Source organism: Penaeus vannamei, chromosome 13 (assembly GCF_042767895.1).
Source record: "Penaeus vannamei isolate JL-2024 chromosome 13, ASM4276789v1, whole genome shotgun sequence".
Lineage (NCBI taxonomy): Eukaryota > Metazoa > Arthropoda > Malacostraca > Decapoda > Penaeidae > Penaeus > Penaeus vannamei.
Genome location: NC_091561.1, coordinates 42,811,144 through 42,826,741, shown reverse-complemented (window position 1 = coordinate 42,826,741; position 15,598 = coordinate 42,811,144). Strand labels below are relative to the sequence as shown.

The 15,598-nt window shown below is 39.1% G+C and overlaps 2 protein-coding genes across 2 annotated transcripts in view; both read right to left on the bottom strand.

Moving 5' to 3' along the window:
* LOC113821645 (protein KRI1 homolog) overlaps positions 1-4,448 on the bottom strand; it is a gene marked incomplete in the record, with an annotated part of 7,907 nt that extends 3,459 nt beyond the window's left edge. The window contains 3 exon segments of the mRNA XM_070129281.1: positions 397-470; positions 887-999; positions 4,356-4,448. Of these exon segments, the coding sequence (XP_069985382.1) occupies positions 397-470; positions 887-998 (186 nt within the window).
* An 806-nt stretch (positions 4,449-5,254) lies between these two features.
* LOC113808011 (mucin-21) overlaps positions 5,255-15,598 on the bottom strand; it is a 14,121-nt gene continuing 3,777 nt past the window's right edge. The window contains exons 3-12 of the mRNA XM_070128625.1: positions 14,004-14,104; positions 13,169-13,287; positions 11,693-12,873; positions 9,694-9,803; positions 8,989-9,053; positions 8,435-8,689; positions 8,106-8,195; positions 7,888-7,951; positions 7,560-7,677; positions 5,255-6,061 (exon numbers count right to left, since the gene is read on the bottom strand). Of these exons, the coding sequence (XP_069984726.1) occupies positions 6,009-6,061; positions 7,560-7,677; positions 7,888-7,951; positions 8,106-8,195; positions 8,435-8,689; positions 8,989-9,053; positions 9,694-9,803; positions 11,693-12,873; positions 13,169-13,287; positions 14,004-14,104 (2,156 nt within the window). The 3' untranslated portion in view covers positions 5,255-6,008. The remainder of the gene's footprint in view (positions 6,062-7,559; positions 7,678-7,887; positions 7,952-8,105; positions 8,196-8,434; positions 8,690-8,988; positions 9,054-9,693; positions 9,804-11,692; positions 12,874-13,168; positions 13,288-14,003; positions 14,105-15,598) is intronic.

Here is a 15,598-nt window from a genome sequence, read left to right as displayed (position 1 = left end):
TGTGCCAAAACTGTGCATCAATTTAAAAAGTTATACGATAATTTAAATATAGCAGATGGGACCACCTGAGCATAGCTCTTCTCCCGTATTCAAACAATTAGGTAAGAACAACTAGGTGAGAACACACACACACACACACACACACACACACACACACACACACACACACACACACACACACACACACACACACACACACACACAGATATACTTATGAATATTTTCTTTTGTTATGTTATCCTAAGGTTTATTTTCATTTCTAAGTACATGTGTGTGCATCTGTACTTAAAAAAAAGAATGTGGTAAATATGAGTCATATAAAGTAAATAAAATATAGGCACAATATAATTCTCAACCTATTTCAATATCATCAACAAAAAAAGAAAATTAACATACCTCAGCAAATTCATCATCTGAAGAGGAGCTTTCAGACTCGTCAAGATCATCAACATCTCCATACTTGTCTTTCACTGAAGGAAGGAAGCAGAACAATAAAACCAAGAAAATATAATAAAAAAAGCAATCTTATAATTGCCACATGCATATTCATCCATATTGCAACATCTGTAGGTCAGGTTATTATTATTATCACTGTTATTATTGTATTTCTTAGTCATTACTATTATTTTTTCAACATTAGATCTTGAATAAAACTTGCAAGAGAATTCCCCTAAAGCCATATGGTGTCAGTAAATGAAATTAAACACATAATGGTGCCATACAGAAATATGCATAAATATAATAACACATAGAAACTGATTGATATAGAGATTTAAAGGTATATAAACAAGATGATAAACTGGTTGAGAGGCTGACAAAAAGACAAAGATACAGAGAGATTTAGACATATATATGAAACTGAACTATCCTGTACGAATTTACTCACACTTTTGCAGTTCTTCATTCCGTCTCCATCCATCATATTTGGAAGCATACTGTTCATTTATGTGAAATTCATCGTCCACACCATCGTCATCAAAGATATTTTTCATAGACATACTGTAGAGAGATCAGAGAATCTTTTGTCATTAATTTTATCCTGATATCTGATACAGGTTTGTTTTTCTTAATGATAAAGAATATTAATATCATTCATGTCACGTAAGTTATTACAAAAAATATCTTAATTGAATACTAGCAGACAACACATGTAGTATTCAAGATACCTCTAAGCTAGATAAGATGATAAAATGCATAAACTAAACTCCAAGACAACACATGAACATCCTATATATCTGTTGATAAAATCCTTGTCTGTAGGCCTAGCTCTGATTCAAAAGAGTATGAAATAATGAGGCCTTGGTGCTATTTTTTTATCACTAAAAGTTATTAAAAATTTAGTAACAGAATTTAAAATATCTTCTTACTACACAAATAACATGAAATTTCTTATCCCTATTCTGTTTGGATAAAAAAATAATTATTATAAAAAAAGGCAACTAATTTACCATATTTCCTTATTATCCCTCATAATCTTACACTGTTTAATATTATGAGTATATCACAAAATCACTTCTGCAATAAGCCCTATGGTATAAGTTCTATTATAATTACAAAATACAAAATTCATCATGGATGTCATTTTGTTTTTATATTTCATTCCTTCCAGTAACTATCTTCAATAGGATCACATTAACCCATTAACCCTGGATAAAAAATTTGGTTAGCGGGCCATTAACGTGGGGTTGATGACACACACTGACAGTTTCCCTGTTTGCTCCCAGGTCATTCTGTATTTTGCAGGCACCCAGCTTATATTTTGATATCATTTTAAGAAATAATAATAATGTGAAGATTTACCTTCGCTTTGGTAGCTACTACCTAACAGTTTCACCATACAAATGATGCTGCTAATATTGGATAAAAACAAGCTTTGTTCTGTGAGAAAAATACTGTCACTCATTTGCACGAGTGTAGTTATGAAAATCTTATTTCTAGTATTAGTACTACGATGGATGAAAACAGATATTAGCGATATCAAACTTCATTTCATCAGATTCATTTATCTCCAGTTAATATTAGTCAACTGGCGACCACCCAAACACTTGGTTATAACATAATGAATACTACTGGCAAATACTTAGCGCTTGCTCTGACCTTAATCGTCACAAGATGCGGGGCACAAAGCCAAACCAATATTTTGCCGAAACCTTCGGCACTACTGATCAGTCCTAGAATTTTTAAGACACAAATACTAAATTTCTATGATTTCCCAGGCTTGAGCACAAAATTCCAGGATTCAGTCAAAATGGATAACAGAGTTGTGGCATTGTTTCTTGTGCAAATGAATGTGGTGATCTGAGTACCATTTCTATTGATAATCTTGATTTGTTAGTCCTAATAGCATGGGAGGGCAAGAAGTATATCAGGGAAATTATGGGGTAAAACAGGCTTAAAGAAGAAACGAGAACAAAAATGCATACAACTAGTACAAGAAATGCTTAAAATTGGCTAATGAAACTCTATGGACATGCCACCATCTTTGAAAGTCTATGTACTGACACATCAAATTCTAAAAAACTATATAGGAATCCAACCCATCTTTCAGCAAAATTTACTGGAATTCACACCTTACGTCTGCCCCCCAAAAATGTCCAGACCCATAACCCAACCTCATCTAACAATTTAAGTTGCCCTGACTAGGTGTGCACTTCGGGCACTGCTTGGGGGGAGGGTTGATGAGGAGCTCTGTCCCCTAACACCACCCAGAATACATTCTCTTCAACTCAGTATGTATCCATACTGTAAACAATAAACCAAATACCTTTACATCTCAAAATTCCAAACTTTCATTTGCTTCTCTTTACTGTGTGGATTGCTTCGTTTCTGATAACTTATTTCCGAATTTGGGGCACTTGATGGGCTCATATATCAAATTGTGACGGTTATTCATGGCACTGTATTGTCTTAAGAATTTCCCAGAATCGATGCAACACTGAAAACAAAACATTTCTCATCGGCCTTCTGTCACGGAATGGCTAAGAATTCTCCTGTCAAAACTGGCACCTGAATATGCACATATGAGCATGCGCAGAAGATTCTTTGGACCAATTCTTCTACAGAACTGTATAACTCAATCTTAAAATACATAGATGAGGTATAACAACACTGATAACGGCCATTGCAAGCATAAATGTAGAACAGTAGACACTCACGATTAACAAAATAACATTTTGATAAGAGCATAGTAACACTCAAACCACTTGCATTGTTTAATCTTGATATGTAAACAAGATAATGGACATGTAAAATTGAGCTTTCACCAGTTCTTTTACATATAGCACCTTTAGGAAGCATTCGCACAAATATTGCCATAGAAGAAACTTGTATCATTCTATCATTTCACATATTCATTTTTACCTAACTCCGCCACTACTTCGTACTGTATATTGTCCCAGGATTCTCCAGGATCTGTATGAACCCTGTGAAAGACCTAATGACTTGCTCCCAAATACATGTGGTGGAGGTTTGTTACTGGAGGGTAAAGCCATGGGATATGGTTCCAGACTTGCTTTTACCTAGTACAGTCTATTGGTACATTATTGAAAGAGATCATCCACACTAGCCTCTTCAACAGGTATTCTCTACACATTGGTCCTCCAGCAAAGGCCAACAAACCTCCACTACTTGCATTGTGGAAGGTAGGGCTTGAAAACTTCCCTGCCAACCCATCCTCATTCACATGTCCAAACTCTCCATTTCCATAATGAATGTGACAGAAACTTGTATCCCTTTCCCTGTGCCCCTATTTCTTTGAACTGTTGACTCTAGCCAGACTGTAGGGTTTGGTCTGCACGGGGAACACGCTCCTCACGCAAAAATTCATCTGGTCAAATTCTGTTCGCGCAAATGTAGTTCTTGGGTAACTTTCTGCCCACGCTTAGGTCTTATTTATATCATCTCCCATGCATAAAATTCTTTTGACCTTTCCGCGCACTTGTTTCATCTTCCGCCTACAATTCCATCCACGCAAATGCAGACAAGATTATGTTTTCCGAGCATGAAAAACTGTAACATTCCCCAAGCAAGAAAAATACTGTACAGCCTGGGACACTAGTACATAAGTCCTATCAAATTCCCCGTGAGATTGAACAGAATGCTAAAAAACATAATTGAGACAATAAAGCTTACTTTCGAGAGCTACCCTAGGGTCTTCTAGACATTTCTCACATGTCGAAATACACGTGAAACAATACAGAACCATAATAATAATAATACAAAATACCAGCCATCTACACCAGACTGATCACTTCCTTAAAACCACTTATTTCCTCAGTGTTTCACCAACGGCATAGTCTCTTCTGATAAAATGAGACTGGAAGACCATGAAACGTGACTATAGACACGTAATTTACCTTCAATAACTTGAATAAAACTGGATTATTAATAAGAATTAAGTGTTGTTGTTTTGCTTCGCCATCGCGTGTTCCGACATAAATTTTCAGATCAGAGCATGCAGAAAACATGCTGGAAAATAAGTATTGTCCATTATCACTGTTATTTAAATTCAAGAGCATATTAGATTAGTTTACAGAGTAGTCTCATTTATTTCTAATATTATTTATGAGGATCGGGATCAGATTTTTGAAGCCGTATACTACACTGGGAAACTATTCTATCGTGCTCTCGTTGTGGCTTGTAATTTCTCTCCCTAATGTTTGCAGAATACAAATTCTGAAGAATTTTCCTCTCTCTCATCCTTCTAACCCTCCGTCTCCCTCTCCCTCCCCCATCTCTCTCTCTCTCTCTCTCTCTCTCTCTCTCTCTCTCTCTCTCTCTCTCTCTCTCTCTCTCTCTCTCTCTCTCTCTCTCTCTCTCTCTCTCTCTCTCTCTCTCTCTCTCTCTCTCTCTCTCTCTCTCTCTCTCTCTCTCTCTCTCTCTCTCTCTCTCTCTCTCTCAACCTCCCATAACACTTGAAAAATATCTAATATTATGAGAATTAGATGGGATTTTTTCATAAAAAAAATTAAAAAGCGAGCTAAAACAATCACAGTTTCTTTTATTTCACCAATCGCTTTTCCTAACTTTTAAAAATCTATCATTTTTCTTTTTTCATTAATTAAAATTTCGGTTGTACTGTCACACACAAAAGGATTTAGGGAATGTTTTACTTTTGCTCAATTTTATGAAAGTTTATAGTTAATAGAAGCACACACAAAATGATGCAGGGGATTTTATTTTATTTTTGCTCACTCTTTTTTATCAATATGAATATGAATATATCATGTTCTGGAGGAAAAAAGAAACTTGCCGATGACCCATGAATATATTTATTTTGTATATCACCATCAGCATCATCATTACTATCATCAGTCTTATTATTGTCATCATTACTGCTATTGCGTTAGAATCATCAATGTTTTGTTGTTCTATTATAAATACCTTAATTATGGTTGTTAGTTTCATTATGCTTGTTGTTATTATTATTGTTCTTTTTATCATTATTGTTGTTGTTATTATCATTATTGTTGTTATCATTATTGTTGTTATCATTATTGTTGTTATTATCATTATTGTTGTTGTTATCATCACTGGTGTTGTCATTATTGTTATCATTATTATTGTTGTTATAACTATTGCTGTTATCATTATTGTTGTTGTTATCATCATTGTTGTTGTTATCATATCTGGTGTTGTCATTATTGTTATCATTATTATTGTTGTTATAACTATTGTTGTTATCATTATTATTGTCATCATTATTATCATTGTTGAAATCATTATTGCTGTAATTATCATTATTATTGATAAAATTTTTATTGTTGTTATCATTATTATTATTGCTATTGTTGCTTCGCCTTCGCGAGACCTTTTTCACATTCAATTCAAGCAAAAATAAAATAAAAGAAAATTCTGACAATCTCCATAATCATTACACACCTCAAAATCAATTTTAAAAAGTTGCAAACACATCAGAAAATGCATTCATATTTCGTGCCACGATGTCTTCAGTCTCTTCCTTATAATAACGGCAAATGAAATGGTGCACGATTTTGCCAATATTTCCGTTACTGGCATGTAATTGCGTCGACACTCTCCTCCGATATCCATTGTAAGTAACCTGAATGAATGAAAACGAGGAATTAATATCGAAAATGACAGGTTTAAGACGTAATATTGTATAGAATATAGGCCATCTAAACCCCTATGTGTTGTAAGATGTATACATCGATGTATTGAGAGCAATGTTTATTAGCAATATTTTAATTCACGAATACTGTCTGCGTCATATATGCAATAATAATAGCATTACAGATAAACAGAAGACTGTAATATTGGGCATTACATATCCATTGCTTTAGAAATAGGTAGTAAGGGAAAAAATCGGCAAAAGGTCTAACACACTAGCACATTTCCCACCATTTTTTGCCGCCGTTCTCTCTACCAGCCCAAACCACTGTGCTGCCTTGTTATAAAGGAAATGGGCCAAGACTGCCATTCGTTGTGGCGTGGCTTAGGAGGGACCTTTCACGTCCTCGGAAGGATGGACGGTGGGCCCCAAATGACGCCAGGCAACAAAGGCATTTTTACTAGAAATTAATCAGTAAAGTAACGCATGTATCTGTGGATCTCTCTATATAAGTAAAGAAATATTCATATTTTATTATATACATTTTTTTCATCTAAGCTAATTGACACAGGGCACGGATTTACATTAAGAGACAGATTTCTGTCCATGTGGGTGTCACACGATGTCTCATTGGTGCAGGCCAGGCTGTCGCTATCACGGGAGCCCAAACCCATGTCTTTCAGGAGGATGTGTTTTCATACAGAGACGCTAGGGCAATGCTAAAAGCCTGCAGCATGGTATGCACATTGCTCCTTACCAATGTGCTCGTCATATCACAGAGGGTTCTCAGCCACAGTATATGGTCCATTATCGGATGAACTTGCTGACAGACTAAAGGAGACTGGGAGGGGAGTGTTCCATAATGCTTTGTTCATTTTACCAATCCGAGGGGGTTTGCGACCTAGAGTGACAGCTGCAGGACAGACCGGTGTCCAGAAATTTAAGAGAACGGGAAGGAAAACATCTCCCTTGATGAGATGGCACTGAAACATAACAAGCTATGAACCGCTGACACTCTCTGTATCAGTATCTAGAGGTGCTGAAGTCATTCTTTAAAGAGTAAGACTAGGTTACCATTGCGTAATTAATAGTAGATACCATTCTCTACGCTGACTACAGTTGTAACCATCGTAGCAAGTGGAGCATACACACTTCCTATACGGATTAACCATCATGATAAAAAGTTATGCATTTTTATTTATTCTATGCAGGATAGGGCACCTATAGCCAATACAACTACAACGATAAGCATTCGGTGATGAGTATCAGTTATCTCTAAATAACTGAAACAGGCCGGGCCATGTATACGGCCCGGGCAAAACCTGCTAGAGCAAATTTTACTAAACGGGAAACTGGAGATCTGTCACATGTACCTGCCAAGGAGACAGCATGCTCTGAATTAAGGGCAGATATCAGAGAACGGTCGGAAAAAGTGTTAAGTGTGAAAGGCCCCTAAGTGACTGGCCAGACTTGTCGCTGAAACACTCACTGGTTATCCTGGTGAAGGCGACGGGCCCAGTGCTGCATGCTATTTTGTTGAATATTGAAATCCCAACAAGGACCCACTGGTCACCTGCTTGAGCCACCAGGGGACCCCCTTTGTCACCCTGCGGAAGGACCAGTCAAGGTAGGTTATTTGGTCTTTCTATTTTTTTCATATATATGTCTCGTTGGGTCTGACATAGTAACTTTCTGGTTCTGTTCATTTTGTCATTCTTTCTCATCCCTTTATTCTCTCTCTCTCTCTCTCTTTTCTCTTCTGTCCTCTCTCTCTCACATATAAACTGTAAACACACCGAAAGTGGCTCTCAACCCACCAGACACAAGCCCTTCCCCTCGGCGGTGGCGCAGATTTTCCTGTCAGTCACTTGGCTTGAAACTCTAGACGTGACATAAAGAAGCATTAATTGGGCGCGAAAGTAAGATGGTTATCATTTTCAAAAGTAAACAGAATTTAACTTATTATCCTCATTATTATCATCATTGCCTTTTGGTCAACATGAATGACTATAGTTTATGAAATTAGAGTGCTTACTTTCCGACACAGTCTGAGTTCTTCAAGGTCGTCATCTCCAGCTTCTGCAGGATGAAAGGTTGGGATTGTTGGGTGTTGAGGTTTCCCCATCTGAAGCACAAGGAAGCACCCGTGACTCACGTGACTTTAACATTTAATAACTTTAGTCTATGATGAAGCTAGTATGTATATTCGGAATATCAGATTATTATGAAGAGTTTGGGCATTCGGTACCCCAGCGTCGCCGAGAGAAAGCGTCCAGCTATACAGTGCTTTGTGAAGGAAAGACAAGTGTGAAAATACCGGAGCAAACATATCCCTCTCGAGAAGTCATTTGTGACAAAACTGACCCAGTGAAGGTGGCTCGAACTTCCTCGAACAGGTCGGCCGGGTTAGGGAGACAGATGGGCTGGATAGCAGGGCCAAGGAAGAGATTTAGGGGGACGTCTAAGCGTAACAAGAGGAGGTTGTTCTCTTGCGTCGTCGGGTCAAAGTTCGGGTGTGTGACCGTAGCGTCGACGCCGCGTCTCACTGTCGCTGAAGTATCTTGGTCTGTATTGATGTTGTGTTCGCCGAGCAGGACTTCCAGACTTCCTATGGGGAAGCTAGGAGGAGGTATGGTGTCATTATCAGTTCTATCATTGTTTTAATCAACTATCAGCTGCACATGTTCATCGTCACTGCCATCATCAAGATCATTATTATCATATCAAAGTCATTATCATCATTACATTATACCTCATCACATTAAATCCAATCATACCACTGCCACCATCACCATCATTATCATCACAATCATCACCACCACCATCATCATCATCGTCACCATCATCTTCACCACCACCACAACCATCTCATCACCACCACCATCATCATCACCACCATCCAACACCACATCACTCACCTAGTCAGACACGAGGCTGACGTCACCACGATCCTGTCACTGAGCAGGGCGCCTCCGCAGAAAATCTGTCGAAGCACAAATTCAGTGAATAAATGAAAATTGCTAAGAAAAAATAATCAAAAGTTTTGCAAATAAATAATTATATTTCGAAGGAGGTAAAACCTATGATTTAGCTTCTGGAAAAATAAACAAATGATAGTTTATGAATATCAGAACAAAAAGTAACCAGAGGCTATGGACAAATTCACATTGATGCAGACACATACTCTCCTACAATGCAGCAAGTGTGTGTGTGTGTGTGTGTGTGTGTGTGTGTGTGTGTGTGTGTGTGTGTGTGTGTGTGTGTGTGTGTGTGTGTGTGTATTGTATACACACACACACACATACACACACACACACACACACACACATATATATATATATATATATATATATATATATATATATATGTGTGTGTGTGTGTGTGTGTGTGTGTGTGTGTGTGTGTGTGTGTGTGTGTGTGTGTGAGAGAGAGAGAGATTAGATAGTTATATGGATAGATGTATGTGTGTGTCCCACTATGTAACCTCTCTATATCTACATATCTCTCTGATGAAATATTTCCCTATCTAACCATCTACGACTCCCTCCCTAAGCTATAAAATAAAGTGGAAAGGAAGAAATAGAGAAGGAAAAGAAAAGAAAAAACACTAACAACAGACTCACCGCAAACGTGCTCTTGATAACGAGAGCGGCGTGCCACGGAAACTCGTGCAGACCAACGTCAGTTCCCCCAAGCACCCTCGGATTAGGAGAGCCCCCCCTAACGCCGCATTCTGTACAGTGCGTAGAAAACGGGAATTAGGATATTTTTATTGTGCCAATTTTGTGTTATTTTTAAATTTCATATTATTATTACTATTATTATTATCATTATTATTATTATCATCATCGTTATCATCATTGTCATCATTATCATCATTGCTATCATTATCATAAACATTATAAAGATAATAATAACTTACCATCATTATCATTATCAATATTATTATAATCAGTATCATTAATATCATTATGATTATCATAATCTCCACCACCATCATCATCATTACAATCATCACCTTCCTCCTTCCTAAGATTCGACACCCCAAAGTTAAATTGGTCTAAACACATAGATAACATAAAAATAAAATCTATTAATTAATAGAACAAATATAATGAAAAAAAGCAGGATATAACTGGGGAGCAAAAAGGGAAACTCTGCTGAAGTTTTACATTTATATAAAACCAAAAATAGAATACGGCCCGGAATAGCAAATAAATCAGAACAAAAAATAGAAACAATCCAAAATACAGCAATGAGAATAGCCACAGGATGTTCCAAATCCTCTCCATTAATAACATTACAAGCAGTCACAAACAAACCCCCAATAACAGAAAGAATAAATGAACTTGTCTGTATTCAACTAGTAAAAATACTAGCAAAACCAGACAATTTACCAGTAAAAAAGAAATTGTAAAAAGTATTCGAGACTACAAACTAAACAGACAAAAGTGCATGGACTTAGAGTCATCGAAACTTTCAAAAAACTAAAAATCAAAATCAACATAAATAAGACCCTGGATATAACCCCAATACCACCATAGCATATTTCCCCAAAATTAGTTGCAAATTTCATTGATAACTTCTCAAAAGACCTATCAGAATGAAATGATTGGGAAACAATACAAAATGCTAACAAACACAAAATATAAAAACTGTGAAATATTCACAGATGGATCCAAAATAAATGAACCTCAGTCAACATCAGCAGCAATTTATATCGAACAAAAAAAAATATCGCTACAATCTGGAAACTACCGAGGAATATTCAAATTCTAGAAGCAGAATTATATGCCATTAATCAAGGCCTGAAATATATACAAATTAACAAACTAACAAACTGTGATTTTCACAGATTCCCTTCCATCTGTAATGATTCTACAAAACCACAAACCCAGCAACTATAAACAAATCACATACGAAATACAAAAAACAAATTTTCTCACTAACAATTTAAAAGTACATTGTAACAATTCAGTGGATGCCAGCGCACAAAAGCATATTATGAAACGAAATAGCAGATCTTGCGGCGAAGAAAGCTCATGATCTAAATAATTTCACAAGCATAAGACAAGATACCAAAAACTTGATAAAAGAGATATCAAAGCAAAAATTTAAATATTCTGGAAAGACCAATTAACCAAAACCTTCATAACAAAAAACTATCACCTCAAAGATTCCACTCCACAACCATGGTGCAAATCAAAAACTAGAAAACTAGTTGTTTGTCTAACAAGAATACTGACGAATCACACGAGACTCAGAAAACATCTACACAGATTAAAACTAGAAACAGAACCAAGCTGCAGATGGTGCCAATACCCAAAAGAAACAATAGAACACCTTACACTACAATGCCCACGTTTCCATTCCGAGAGAACTAAACTAATAGAGGCTCTAAAAAAATCAAAATTAACAATCCTAATATCTCTTTACTCTTTACAGGAGATAATCATCCATCGGTTAAAAAGTACTACATTTTAAGACATATGAAGATCTTCCAACAAAGAACAAGAATAGTGAATATCGTAAAACAGAGAACAAAACTATAACCAACAAAAGAAAAACCTGCAATCAAAAAATAGAAGACCAGAAATTAGATGTACTGAACATTGCACTTACTGCAAGGTCTCTGGCCGAGGGTGGTGTCAGCAGTCGATGAAGTATAAATAGAATCAGAAGTAAGGGAGGTAAAAGTAGAGTAAACAGTAGAATTACTAAATGTGATGTTGGCAGTTGTGAGAGCGTAAGTGGAATTGGTATTGGTAGTATAGGAACTGTCAGTAATAGCAGAGGTAGTAGAAGTGTTAGTGACAGTGGAAGGTGGAGTGTTAGTGGCAGAAGTTGAACTGTTAGTAACAACAGTAGATACGGTAGAAGTGGACGAAATGTCAGTAAAATTAGTAGATGGAGTATCACTAACAGTAGAAGTGGACGAAATGTCAGTAAAATCAGAAGTAGATGGAGTATCACTAACAGTAGAAGTGGACGAAATGTCAGTAAAATTAGAAGTAGATGGAGTATCACTAACAGTAGAAGTGGACGAAATATCAGTAAAATTAGAAGTAGATAGAGTATCACTAACAGTAGAAGCAGATGAAGTGTTAGTAACAGTAGTAGACAGAATGTCAGTAACAGTAGATGAAGCATCAGTAATAGTAGAGGAAGTGTCAGTAACCGTAGAGGTAGATGACGTGTTAGTAATACTATTGTCAACAACAATAGTAGATGAAGCATCAGGAATAGTAGATGAAGTGTTCGTAACAGTAGTAGACGAAGTTTCAGTAGAAGTAGACGAAATGTCAGCAAAAGGAGAAACTGGTGAAGTGTCAGCAACAGGAGAAGTAGGTGAAGTAACAGTAGGAGTAGATGAAGTGTCAGCAACAGTAAAAGATGTGTCAGTAACGTTAGTAGATGAAGGGTCAGTAGCGGTAGATGAAGTAAAATTAGAGGAAATATCAGTAACAGGAGTAGATGGAATGTCAGTAATAGTAGAGACAGATGAAGTTGTAAAAGAAGTAGATAGAGTAACTGCAGCCGTAGTAGTAGTTAATGTGGGAAGAGAAGTAGTTGTAACATTAGATATAGATGTAAAATTCGACGATATATTGGGAGTAGATAAACTAGAAGTCGCACGAGTAGATGTGTCGCTGAGTGGACTAGTAGCTGCTACGGACATCGGCGAACCAGTACTAACAATACAGCTGAAATTCCCCGAAGTTTTAGAGAAATCCGGATTATAGAAAACGCGAAGAATTCCGTTTTCTGTGGATAGGTCTTGGGGTCCGGAAAGACCGCAGAATCTGGAAAAGGGAGTAAGTATATAATAGGGATAACGATGATAATGTTGTAAGAGGTGATAATCAGAATGCATAGGCAATATTAATGGTCTAGACTGAGAATTGTAACTGATTAATAAATTATGGAAGATCATATAACTCGAAGGGGAAACCTAAGTTCCTAAATATTTTAAATGCAGGTAGAATAATACTCGACGCAATTTATTTCCACCTAAGATAATTCTCACGAACATCACAGCCTATATTAAGATGAGAAATGAACATGCCAATAATTCACAAGAAAACATAAGAGATTTACAAGTGATGACTGGCGCCCACGAAGACGACAAGGGCGCCAGAAAGACAAGCTCCTCCAGTTTTGTTTCCCAAGCGGAATTCCGGGCAAGAGATGGAGACTTTCGCGTTGACGTCAAGAGCCTGCGAGAAGGGGAGAAAAAAGGCGGCAAAATTCAAATATTTTCACTGGAAGAGAGAAAAACGTTAGGAAAAATTCAAATATTTTCACTGGAAGAGAGAGAAAAACGTTAGGAAAAATTCAAATATTTTCACTGGAAGAGAGAGAAAAACGTTAGGAAAAAATCAAATATTTTCGCTTGCAGAGAGAGAGAAAAGTTAAAACATACGAGGTTAATTGAAATAACGATATAATGATTTGATAAACAGGATTTAGATAAGAAAAATAATGACAATTATAGTACTGACAAGAACGATGATAATGCTAATGATAACAATATAAACTAAGGTAAGTACAAGAAAGCTTAGCGTGTAAAAAAATAAAAAAATAGAAAATGAAAGAGATAAACAAAGAAATACATAAATATATAAAAGAGATAAATAAACAAATAATCAAAAAGATAAATAGATAAAAGAGATAAATAAACAGATAATCAAAAAGATAAATAGATAAAAGAGATAAATAAACAAATAATCAAAAAGATAAATAGATTAATAAACAAATAAACAAATAGATAAAAGAGATTAACAAACAAATAATAAAATAAACAAATATATAAAAGAGATTAATAAACAAATAATTCAAAAGATAAATAGATAAAAGATTAATAAACAAATAATCAAAAATATAAATAGATTAATAAACAAATAAACAAATAGATAAATATATAAAGACTCACGGCAAAGACCCAGTCACAACCCCAGGGGCTCTTAGGGGAGGTGACCGTGGCGTTAGAATCAGGGGGCATCAGCACCCACGTATTGCACGGCACCTGACCACCTAGGGGAGGGAGGGGGGGGGGGGGTAGAGGGGAAAAGGGGGCGAGGGGTAGAGGGGAAAGGGGGCGGGGGTAGAGAGAAAGAGGGGCAGGGGGTGAAGAGGGGAAAGGGGGTGGGGGTAGAGGGAAAGGGGGTGGGGAGTAGAGGGAAAGGGGCAGCGGGGTAAGAGAGAAAGGGGGCGGGGTAGAGGGGAAAGGGGGCAGGGGGTAGAGGGAAAGGGGGCAGGGGTAGAGGGAAAGGGGGGTGGGGGGGGTAGAGGGAAAGGGGGCGGGGGTAGAGGGGAAAGGGGGCCCGGGGTAAAGAGAAAGGGGGCAGGGGGTAGAGAGAAAAGGGGGGGCCGGGTATAAGGGAAAGGGGCGCAGGAGGGTAGAGGGAAACGGGGCGGGGGTAGAGGAGAGGGGGCGGGGGTAGAGAGAGAGAGGGGGCGGGGTAGAGGGAAAGGGAGCGGGGGGTAGAGGGGGAAAAGGAGGGCAGGGGGTAGAGGGAGAGGGGCGGGGGTAGAGGGGGAAAAGGGTGCGGGGGTAGAGGGAAAGGGTGCGGGGTAGAGAGAAAGGGGGCGGGGTAAAGAGAAAGGGGGCGGGGAGTGTAGAGAGAAAGGGGGTGGGGGTGGGTAGAGGGGAGAGGGGGCGGGGGGGTAGAGAAGAAAGGGGGCGGGGGGTAGAGGGAAGAAGGGGGCGGGGGTAGAGGGAAAGAGGGGCGGGGGTAGAGGGAAAGGGGGCAGGGGGTAGAGGGAAAAGGGGTGGGGGGTAGAGGGAAAGGGGTGGGGAGTGAGAGGGAAAAGGGGTGGGGAGTAGAGGGAGAGGGGGCAGGGGGTAGAGGGAAAGGGGGCGGGGGGTAGAGGGAAAGGCGGCGGGGGTAGAGGAGAGAAAGGGGGTGGGGAGTAGAAGAGAAAGGGGGTGGGGGAATTAGAGGGAAAAGAGGGGGCTGGGGGTAAGAGGGAAAGGGGGCGGGGGTAGAGGGAAAGGGGGCGGGGGTAGAGGGAAGGAGGCAGGGGTAGAGGGAAAAAGGGGTGGGGGTAAGAGGGGAAAGGGGTGAGGGGTAGAGGGAAAGGGGTGGGGAGTAGAGGGGAGAGGGGGCGGGGGTAGAGGGAAAGGGGGGCGGGGGTAGAGGGAAAGGCGGCGGGGGTAGAGAAGAAAGGGGGTGGGGGTAGAGAGAAAAAGGGGGCAGGGGTAGAGAGAAAGGGGGCGGGGGGTAGAGGGAAAGGGGGCGGGGGTAGAGGAAAGGGGGCGGGGGGTAGAGGGAAAGGGGGCGGGGGTAGAGGGAAAGGGGTGGGGGTAAGAGGGAAAAGGGGTGGGGGGTAGAGGGAGGAAGGGGGCGGGGAGTACTGTAGAGGGAAAGGGGGCGGGGGTAGAGGGGGGGAAAGGCGCGGGGTAGAGAAGAAAGGGGTGGGGGTAAGAGAGAGAAAGAGGGGGTGGGAGTAGAGGGAAAGGGGGGAGCCGGGTATAGGGAAAAGGGGGCGGGGAGTAGGAGGGAAAGGGAGCGAGGGGTAGAGGGG